Source organism: Limanda limanda, chromosome 19 (assembly GCF_963576545.1).
Source record: "Limanda limanda chromosome 19, fLimLim1.1, whole genome shotgun sequence".
Taxonomy (NCBI): Eukaryota; Metazoa; Chordata; class Actinopteri; order Pleuronectiformes; family Pleuronectidae; genus Limanda; species Limanda limanda.
Genome location: NC_083654.1, coordinates 5971692 through 5983109, shown reverse-complemented (window position 1 = coordinate 5983109; position 11418 = coordinate 5971692). Strand labels below are relative to the sequence as shown.

The 11418-nt window shown below is 41.3% G+C and overlaps 1 protein-coding gene across 1 annotated transcript; it reads right to left on the bottom strand.

Annotated features, from left to right (window-relative positions):
- Positions 1-877: 877 nt before the first annotated feature.
- e2f3 (E2F transcription factor 3) lies at positions 878-10490 on the bottom strand. Its single transcript, XM_061092785.1, has 7 exons — positions 10131-10490; positions 6228-6321; positions 5668-5878; positions 5347-5478; positions 4505-4619; positions 4133-4319; positions 878-3884 (listed from the first exon to the last, which is right to left on the bottom strand). The coding sequence occupies exons 1-7, from the start codon at positions 10374-10376 to the stop codon at positions 3595-3597; spliced, it is 1275 nt and encodes a 424-aa protein (XP_060948768.1). The 5' UTR covers positions 10377-10490; the 3' UTR covers positions 878-3594.
- Positions 10491-11418: the final 928 nt, after the last annotated feature.

The window sequence follows — 11418 nt, the reverse complement described above, 5'->3', positions numbered from 1 at the left end:
TTTTTTTCCTCTTCAAGGAAGGAGCCCTGTAAAAACATTCTCCAATTTATTTCCATACACTGTATTGAGGATTAGGTTTTTTTCATGGTAGCAACAGATGCAACTGCAAAGGTTAAGCATCTTAACTGTGGGTTGGGTCGGACATTAGGTCATTTCTACTTGATGCCACATACATAACAGGTCAGCACTCAGTCACAATTTCAAACCAGCACAGCTTTTGAGTGAGGATGAAGGATTCAGTGGGATCACACTGCCTCCTAGTGGCTCCATATGAACTACACTGGATTCAGGTCGAGTTCACTGTGGATGGGTTCTGAATGTTGTTGTTATTTAATGATGTAGTGCTGTAAAAACTGAGCACATGACATGATGGCTGATCTTGCAGCAGGCCAGTGAGAAGAGAAACCGGAGGCTGCAACATATTCACACACACACGAACACACGTTAGAAGAAAGCTGTAATATCTACTCGAGTCAAATGCTGTAGATTAATCAGTTACTAATTTAAATATTAGAGTAGAAACAATTACTGTCTTCCTTGCAATTTAACCGTATCATGGACGACTCAATTAAAACTGTAGTTCTAGTTGTTTAAAGATTTACTATATGATGGCAAACCAAAATGACAAATTATATAAATATGAAACAATGACAAGCAAATGCGTAAACCATCCATCTCATATTAAATAAAAGCTTACTGGAGACCATTTAACTTTTGCTATGATCTACAGCATCTCTGATACATTGTTTTCTTGATATGCATATCACAAAGCTGTGACCTATGCTGTGTGGGCTCAATGGAACCAGGTCAAACTGTATTTCAAACTTGAGGTCAATGTAGCTTAGTCAAATATATAAAATATAGAAATCAGTCAATATTGATAATTATCTCAATTTATTTATGAGCTGGGTGACAAACACTCGACAAAACAGAAAAAAAACATTTTATACATCTGAGGTAGATGTGTTATACCTCCACACTGTGTTTACACAATGCATAAGCAGTATATCAATATACATTCAACCTTTTTTATATCGTAATAGCTATTGTTATACCTCAACTCTGAGAACATGAATCACCTCATTATCATTGTCTTAATGGGTAACTGCTGAAATACAAGTAGTAACAATAAGTGAATATACAGTGTGAACTCATGTGAACAGGCACTTATTTCTGCTTAACAGTCAGTTTACCTTCACATAACAGCTATTTAGCCTCAAGGTCCCTGGGCACAACTTTGGTGTACAGCACTCGTGATGCAAACTCTTTGTCAACTGAGATTAACAAAAATTGTAAATAAGAAAATTCATGACGTGGCAGCTCTGAAGAACAGTTTAAAAAAATGCAAAACGCGATCAGACCTTTAGTGTTGCATTCTCAAGAATGCTCAAAACTGCCTGTGTTACTTTTCCTTATGACATTAAACACAAACCCACCAGTGGAGTCGATCATTCTTTAACAGGCTTGAACTTCAACATATGGTCCAGCATTTCAAAGTGGGAACTTGTCAATTTCTAAAAACTGTAAACATGACAGAAAGCTGTTGTTTATTAAGTTGAAGCATAACAAAAAATTCCTGTTATTTTACCGGATCCAAAGATGTCTCATGTATGACCCCAAAAGCATAACATCTTCATATTTAAGAAGCTCAGACCAGCAAATATTTTGAATTTTTTGTTTTTAAATGATATCATGAAAATGGTTGTAGAGAGGTATTCTGTTATTATGTAAGCTCTACAACAAAGGTCTGGCTCTTTCTGAAGTAGGTTTTAAGGATAAATGACAGATATAGAATTATGTTCCTGTAGTTTTCAAATTTTTGGTTTAAGCAGCGCTCAAAGGAGAACGTTAAGCCTTTAAGGTCACTTCAAACTTCCACAAAAACCTTTCACTCTACATGACAATATGAGAGCTGCGGTCTCTATGATCACGGAAAGGTTTTTCAACAGAAAGGAGATTTCTCAGTTAAGTTGGTACCAAGTCACATCGTATCCAAATATTGTCTGTTTATAAACAGCAACAGGGTTGATGACAGGCTGCATCTGTACATCAGAAAATAACTTCCTGAGATGTTTAATGTCTCAAAAAGCAGTCGGGGAATTGGAGACTCTTCACAACCAAAATTGAGTAGATACTATACAACTCACTGGGTAGTTTACACAACATGACTGTCTTGTAATCGGAGGTCTTGCAGTTATTGTGAGTTCAGGAGGAGGAACGCAAACTATATCTAAATCACAAAAACACACACAAGAAGACACGCTGATCCCAGTGAAGAGAACAGCTTGGGCCACATTTTTCTGTTCGAACTCAGCTGAGGCCAAGAGAAAACTAACTGAGCACAACCCAAACTCGTTCTGTTTTGGAGGTGACATCTATAAAAAGGCTTCAGGGTAATAATCGCGTCTTTGAGGAGTTCACACATAGCGATTGCCAACTGCCGATCGAAGGTGTTTGTCGGCCACATGCAAAACTGATCAGCAACTGGCCGATCGGGCTAAAAATTGTGTAATGTGAAGTAGACTCAACAAAAAAGAAGCGTTGACACAATGTCCTGGACAAAGTGATGCTATCAAATCATGACCTCAAAATGAATAATGTCAAACTTTGGGAAATGCCTTAAACATTTTGATTTAAAAAACATACAAAAATTGAACTTCTAGCAAAAGGTCCCAGAGCCCTGAGAAAACAATGAAGCCGAAAGTCAGACAGACTGAGCTATGCTGAAGTTTGTCTTGCATAGCTGACAGGAAAGCACCAATCCAATACCTTATAAATGACTGATCCCCATTGCATACAGTTTGTCAGTGATATTAAATTCCGTGAATCCAATACCAGGCGTATCATTCAGACTAGGGGCATCACTTCAGTTGTTAGAACTGCAGCCTTCCTCAGCCTTGTTATACCTCAGATCACAATTATTACAATTCGGTGAGATATACAGATTTTTAAACAGATCCGCATTTGGTATCTGCCAAGATCCTTCGTCGAGATAAGAGATGTGAAGAATGGATCAGTGCATCACACGACAGGCAAGCAAGACAAGTGGGGTATTTCCATGTCAGTGCAAAGTGATGAGGGACTAACCGTTGGGAATGAGGCACATATATGTAATTTTTCTTCAGCAGCAGTCTCAAAAAATAAGGGGGAAAAAGGAAATTATTATCACCGTCCACTGTGGAACTTTTAGCTTGAAGTCCAATAAAGGGCAAGGAGTTTAAAATCAGAAAATCTCAGCAGATAATGATGCAAAACGGACGGTTAAATCTTCTGGCTCCTTCATGTTCACGAAAGGAACTTTGATCCACAGTTTCCTTTAAGTCCACAAGTCGTAAGGGACGTCTACCTTAGTATTCAGAACAATATGGTCATTGCAATAAAGCTCCGCTGTAATGCTTTTGTGTTGCATCTACCTTCACATACCTGAGTGTGAGTAAACCAGAGTCACATTGTCCAGGATAGGTTCATTTGGATATATATTTACAAATATCATATTCAGAGCTGTACTTTCATTAGAATTCCCTGTGATATCCTGTTTGTGTGAAGGTATCCACTGCCGCCAGAATTATTGATTATTTCAATAAGAACAGCTGCTCAGACAAGGGGCATCTTCACTGGAAATTGCCCCTGGTCGTCAGAGGAGTAGTGGTCAGTGATGCCATCGTTGTCAGCCAGGCTCACGAGGAACTGCTCCCCATCAACAGAGAAGGCCACGGGTGAGGCGCGAGTGTGAAAGCTCTGCTGGTCTTCCGAGTGGGGTCGAAGGGAGGTGAGGAAGGTGGGCGCGCGGGAGGTGGGGGCAACAGAAACCGGTGAGGAGTGTTGTGTCGGATCGGACAGCGTGTTGCAGCTACTATTGATTCCGGGTGTATTGTTAGCATCATCTGGAAAGATAATGGGAGTGTGGATAAGGAGACATGAGTTGGTGGTAAAAGCATGAGCAATGATGGTGTAAAAGCGCAAAGTAAATGTGAACCAGCCATCTAAGAGTAGGGTTATAATTAAATATGTTATCTTATAAAAGGTTCCATGTATAGGCAAAGGCTCATGGGTATTTTCTGTGGCAGTTCAGTCCCCCTTTGCATAAGTAATCAGTGAGATGGTCCACAGGGTCTGTAAGTGTAAGACTCACCTTTGGAAGACACGCGGGCGGAGGACGAATGACGCAAAACTGGGACCGAGTTATTCCTACTGGTGGACAACTTTGAGTGTCTGCCATTGGCCACGGAGACATCTATGCCGACCGAAGAGTTGGGGGGATCGGAGCAGACGAGCACATCAATGGGCCCCCGGGTGCTTCGGAGGTGGACCTGGAGCCTCTGAAACACAAGGCAAGTAAACAGGGATTTTCACTAACAGTTCCAGACACTTTAAGGGAGCGGTTTCTGGCGGAGTTCAAATAATTAAGTTTTAGGCACAACTGAAACCACAGCCATGGTTCCACTCAGAATAAGGACAAATTAGAAAAGAGAAAAGTGAACTCATCATACGTCGAGGAACATACCTCCTCTGGATGTGGGACCTCCAGTTTTGTCTCTGGAGGAGCTTTGATCATAATGACCGTCTGTTCTTTCAGACTGGGGATCAGCTGAACATCCTCATGCGTCACATAGGCAAATGTTTTCCATAAGGTCAAGGATGATAATCAAAGTGTTTTTATAAAGAGACAGAGACAAATTCAATGACTGTCTAACTGGAGAAATGTCACAAAAAGTGAATACAATATACAGCTCTTTTTCACAGACCAAAGGGCTCACATTGAAAATCACAACCTTGTAAAAAATTATTATAGTTTGTCAATAAATCGATGTTTTTAATAATTTTTTTGTTCTTAGTTAGCTTCCAGCCTCTCAAAACAGAGGATTTGTATTTATGTGTCTCAGATGTGCATCTTTGATATTTCTGCATTACAGAAATTTATCTGATCTTGTAGCTGGAAGAGTGATAATTATACATAAAGCCCCAGAAACGCCTCAATTGAACATGCTGGGTAATGGAAAATCTTGACTTCCAACGACACACAATGAAAATATAATGATACCCATTCAAGCGCATACTGCCACCAAGGCCAGACAAGGGCGTCAGCAGAACACACCCAATCTCACAATGTATAAGGAAGTGAAAACAACTGTCCTTAATCCGTCCACTGATCAGGATATGCACTGAAGTTAAATGGAATCCTCCCTGACCCATAACAACATCTTTCTTTGCTACAAGTTTCTTGGAAATCCACTGTTCTTTTGGTGTAATCTTGTTTACAAACAAACCAACAAACAAAAAAAAGAGACAGGGGTGAAAAGATAACCATCTTGGCCGAGGTAATGAAGCCGAGCTCACAAAGGATATCTCTGATTGTTCCCGTGCGCCCACATCTGCTGAACTTTGCACATACAGATTTCAATCGCCTCGTCCAGCTTCATCTCCTGCTCAGTGAGAGCCCGCATTTCTTCAGCATCTTTCCTACTGATTGGAGCACACCTATGCACACACATTCAAGCAGCAATACAGGATGAACGCCACGACAAACATCAACATATTATATCTGACTATGATGTTGATTCATTCTAAATAATAACCAAGACAAATTAGCGAATGTGGGTGTATGTGCTTTAAGTGCGAAACGCTTCTTTCCTAGATACAATTCCTACAACATCCAGTCATACTTACATCCACTCAATATGGTTTTTAGCCTTCTTTCTGATGAGCTGGATCCCCTCAAGGACGTTGGTGATATCGTAGATACGCCTCTTGGCGACATTGAGCTGAAGTGCGACGGAGTTTAGGTCGATCACGCCATTGGAGGACTTGTTTAGCAGTTCTAAGAACCTCCGTGTCAGCAAAGAGAGTGAGGTGTCATTGCGGCACTTCATAATCTTACCTGTAAAAATGGGAGGAAATTTGCGATTATTTATAAGACAATACTTGTGATCTGTCTTGTGTCACTTTATGCAAATATATAGGTACATCAGTTGTGTTTGCGAAGATCAACTAATGCTATTTTTACACCGTTTGAGTTAACGTATATGTCTGATAACGAGGTTTCAGTGTGTGTCAGCATGAGTGACAAAGAGATAAGAAAAGAGCTAGCACGCTATGAAGAAAGATTTTACAAACTTAAGAAAAAATATCAGTCCTTTAACACGTATACACGTAATCAGTGGGTGTACATGTTTTTTTTATAAAAAGGTGGGTAAACACAAAAAAGCACTAAGATCAGATGTTCATACCAGATCGGAAGCATGACCGTTCTCCTGTGTGGCAAAGAGAGGCCGTGGGGGGGTCCTGGGGATCACCGACTTCCAGCTCCAGTCTTCTCTTTGCCTGAGAGAAAGAAATTGCACAGCTTGTGAGACATCAGAATATACCTCAACTATACACAAAATGGTTGTTATTACAATACATTTACACTAAAATTTTGCATTGCAACTATGTCATTGAGTCCTGTGGCTCACAGGGCCATAAAACATTATAATCTTCTCTCCAATCCATTATATTTAATCATAAGCAATGAGTCCGGTTGCTGAGAAGATATTTGTGATTGTGGGCATGATCGAGCAAAGTTGTGTCTACTTGCTATATTTCAAAATTCCAAACTGGTAACTTAAACTGACTTTGGACTCCTGCAGGAAAGGAGGGCAATCGCTCTATCTTGGAGAAAAATGGATATACCTTCAATAAATGTATGTGTGAAGGAGGTTGACTTAATAAAACCTAAGGAAAAGCGGGAGAATTAAGGCCAATTTATGCCTCTCCGTTTTTTCTATTACGGACAGATAAGACCGCCCTATCCGTCGTGAAACGTCCTCTCCGAGGGCTTCGGACAGCTTTTCGTACACGTCTGATTTTTCTAACTATCCGTCTTCATGTTGGAGACCCGACGGACCGCTCTTGGCTGTGATTGGTCCGCGAACGACATAATTTCCGTATGACGTCATTTCCGTATTTCCGGACCTCAAACTTCCTGTTTACATGTAGCAACAAACACGAACACAACTATGATTCTACGATTAATGTGACGTGTGTGTTAAGCCAGCGGAGTTGTCCGGCTGACGGTGGCTCGTTAGAGCACTGAGGGCATGTGTGCACGGTCACATACGGTTATAACGAGCTTTCAAAACGGCGCTAGCAGGCTAGGCTAGCCACCATGCTAACTGCGGTGGTAACAGTGCAAGAACCCGCCGTAACGAATTTAATTCCACTTCTATCATGACACTGTTTCTATAATACCGTCAGGTTAGAAGCAAACACTGGATAGTAGTAGTTAGTGTCGGGAGTCCCTGCTGACTGTGTGTGGAAGCTGGGGGGAGCTAGGTCCGTGTAGCTTCTAGCTACATGTAGCCTCAAGCAGATTCAAGCTGTGGAATCAGCAACACAGTTCGGAAACAAGACCGGGGAACCGCTGCGCTAAGAAACGATTACATCAGCATTTTGACCCGCTGGGTGTCACTTTATTTAGTTCTGTTAGTTGCCATGGTTCAGTGTGTGGGACGCAAGCTAACATGTAAACAGAGACACGTGGACTTCTTCTTCCCAAATGGGGTAGGCTTCTCTGAGCTCGTCTTCCGTTGCGCCACCTATGGGTTTGGCGGTGAATTTTTTCCGAACGTAGACTGACGGAGAAGTAAAAATCAAAAAGACTCTTTGTCTCCCGCTGAGACCTCTCCGAGAAACGGACACGTAGTAGTATATAAGAGCCTTTAGAAGCCAGAATGAAAACTTTTGTGCATTAAAATAAGCTTCTTTACAAGGTCATACCATCATTGTATTTCATTCTATTAACATTAAATCAATTTACACAATTCTATCCGTTTTGTTTGTATCATCTCTTTCAACTGGTTTTGTAATTTCCACACAGATTTGTCATTTTTATTTACTTAACTTCTTTTATTCTACTTTTTTTTGGATCTCATATTTGCTTTAAACTGTTGCTTCCTGATGTTACTCTGTTTCCAGTTCATTTTGTATGTTTTTAATGTTCCTGTACAGCACCTTGATTCTACCTGTGTGAAACATGCTTTATAACTAAAATCCCCTTGCATTCTACATTTTTTATTTGTATTCTATCTTCTATCTGGACTGTGGTTTTTCTCTTTAATAAGGTGAGTTGTTTTGGTAAAATTTGTGTTGTTGTAAACTATATGTAAAATATGGGCTAAACTTGACTATTGGTGTTGAAATGAGAAGCACTGGGGGTGGTGTTAGGTTAAATGTTTGCTGTGTTGTTACCTGGGGGATGGGACAGTAGCTCCCCCCCTCTGCAGGGAAGCAACAACCCCCCCCCCCCCCTGCCATGCTAATCCAAGGCCTCCACACTCATTAGCTTGTGGCTAACATTACATTACATGGTTCAGTCTGCTTAAGTTAGTTAAGTCAGGAAATACACGACTGTGACTTCCCCTTCAAAATAAAAGCATGTCCCTTAAACAGACACTTCTCACACAACATAAATCCAACCAAGAGATATAATTATAGCCATAACGTTAAACCCAATATACTTTGAGCTAGTTGCCGGTGCTATAATGTATTAGATGACATTAAATTTCAATCAATTTTAAAGTTGTATTTGTGCAGCCAATATTCACAATGTGTCTCATATGGCTAAACATGTTGCGACATTCTCTGACTTTAATCTTTAACAAGAGGAAAAGGAAGAACCAACAAAAAAAGAGCTATTAACAGGGGGAAAATTTAGAAACCTCAGAGAATCACATATGAGGATTCCCTCTCCCAGGACGGAGAGAAGTGCAAAAGATGTCATGTGTAACTCAGAACATCAACAAAATAACAGTATTTACAAAATTGATTAGAAGAAAACATTTGTATGAACTGGAGGCGCTGGGAATGAATTGAGGAATCATTGTCAGTAAGAGTAGAGTAAGTGAGTAGGCGTATTGTATGTCACATAAATCGTCGTCCACGATCAGCTGCCACCACGATCCACCACCCATCAAACATACTTATCATTAGGCTAATTCCAGGTAGTGACTGATGACACCTATTACCATTGCTTTGGATTCAAGTTGTATTTGTCTTGTGCAAGTTAACACAACGAAACCTGTTAACGAAAACCGTGGTCCAGACGTCCACAGTTTTGGTTTGTTTAACAAAAAAGGAGGAGTCGCGACACGTCTCCCTGCCCCATCCCACAAGCTGCCACGGCAGCAGCCTGTTGCGTGTGTGCGTACATGTCCAATCACACTCCAATCCAATCACAACCCTGCATGAGCTGAACCAACACAGAAGTGACTAGTATCTTCAGAGTGTGGAGGTCGGAGAGGAACCCAGCGCTTTTTCTTACGCACCAGTGACATGTGTATACTGCATAGGTACATATGAATTATTGTATATTTTCCAGAGGTCATTACGATTCACAGAGGACTGAATAATGAGTTTAGAAGCTTGACGGCCTGTAATAAAAACTCTCTCTAAATACCTGCTCCTGCACCATTTGCCAGCTGCTCACAGAGAGATCAGTCTGAATGCTGGAAGGCTTCCACAGACACTTCTGTTGGTGGATGTTGTGAATGGCCTGGAGTGTGTCCTGAAATGTGTTGGGTTAGAGCAGAACAGTTCCCCATACCAGACCATAATGCAGCCTGTCAGCAAGCTCGCAGTGGTGCACCAGTGGAAGTTTGTGGGAAAAAACACTGACAAGCCTTCTTGACCATGGAGTCTGTGTGGAGTGACCAGGAAAGTTCTTCAGTGGACTCAAAAACTTCACCCACCCCTCCATCGGCATAGTGGTGAGTACATAATGAATGAATTTCCTTGTTTTTTCGGGGTGAACTATCACCTTTAAACAAACTTTTTTTTTTATTTTGAAGGGACGTTTGGAGTTTCCGGTGGTGTGGCGTGAAACAGTTTGTGACCAATGGCGAAAACAAACCCAAGTTAATATGGCTAATTTGACTTGAAGAACATGTAACAAGTCTTCAAACATGTATTTAATAATAAAGTCTGCGTTAAGAAGCACATGTCCGGTGTGTTAAACACAGGCTGTGTGATGTAAACAATGCAACATGGCTGACATTGCGTGAATAGTCACGTTTATCTTGTTTATGATTTTAGCAGTAGCCCCTCCCTGGAGTTGTTATATTTATTTACAGCTGTGCCCGGTAACGTGCTCGTACCTGGGCTGGTTCGTGTTGACATGGCGGCTGCTGCCCCGGGCCGGTGGTCGTGGTGGTGGTCGTGGTGGTGCTGGAGGAGGGCCCGGGAGGCGCAGGGGACTTCAGGCCGTCCTGAGCATAGATATGGTCCTGAGGCTCCAAGGAGGCGGCCTGGTCGAGGGTGGTCTCCGGGGTGAGGGTCCCGGCGGTGGAGCTTCCCTCTGCACCGTCGGAGCCTTCCGGGGCCAGAGGACGCTGCTTGATCATCTTGTTCCGTGGGTTTGATTCCTGCTGCGGGGCCGACGTCTCATTTTCTCCGCTTGTCCGATAGATCAGGGGCCGTTTCCAGGGTCCAGCTCCGCAGACCAACACACACACACACGGAGCTGCAGAGGATCTACGCGCGAAACTCAGGTTCCTGGCTACACCTTTAAACCTCATTTACAACTGAGTTTCTATTGGCTATCGCTGTGTGTACGTAAAGGCGTGTACGTGATTGGACGAACATGTACTTTACCTGAATAACTTATACAAACACATTCATTCCATACAGCTAAAGTTGCCACTAATTTGGCACATGTGAATATATATAGTTTTAGTACTGTATCGTATTGTGTTTGACTTTTTTATAGAGTTCTTTCTAACTTTCTAACTAAGCTTTTATTTAGTTTTAATTATTAGACTTCTGAACTTACCTGTTTCTTCTCGTCCAACACTTTTCATTGTACCGTTGAACCCGTGTCAACTTGCAAAGGACAAATAAACCTTGACATTACATCTCCAAGGGAAATAAAGCGTTTTTTTCCTGGCGGCTTTACTTATTCGTTTATTTACAGCATGCATTTTAACACCACTCCCATCAAGCGATGAAACCCAAAATGTGCTGATTTATTTTCCTAATAAGATGGAGGATGAAGACCTTATTGGAGAACCCTCTAGAGCTGGTTGGAAAATGCTGAATGCCATCACAAAAGCTGACAACAGATCTGTGTTGCATATGTAGACTGTATGATGCATTTCTGTAGATTACCCTAGAGTATATAAACTAGTAAAAAACTGCAGTTAAGTACAATATACACACATCGACACAGGACTAACATTGATCTACATTTCCGTAACTCCAATGAATAAAGACAAATGTTTGTTGAGCCTAAAAAATTACTTAAAACAGGTAAGACTGAAATTAATGTATTTCTTTTGAAAAAGCTTACAACTAATTTATTAACATTTAGGAGTTTGGGGAGATATGTTGGTGAAAATAAATATCATATTTGCAGATGATGTCAGCAAGGGGAAGCAAACACGAAAA

Coding starts and splice junctions, on each gene's coding strand:
- e2f3 (XM_061092785.1), bottom strand. CDS start 10,376: ATGATCAAGCAGCGTCCTCTGGCCCCGGAAGGCTCCGACGGTGCAGAG. Junction 5,479..5,667: donor AAAAACCATATTGAGTGGAT/GTAAGTATGACT, acceptor GTGTGTGCATAG/GTGTGCTCCAATCAGTAGGA. Junction 3,885..4,132: donor CGCCCGCGTGTCTTCCAAAG/GTGAGTCTTACA, acceptor TTATCTTTCCAG/ATGATGCTAACAATACACCC.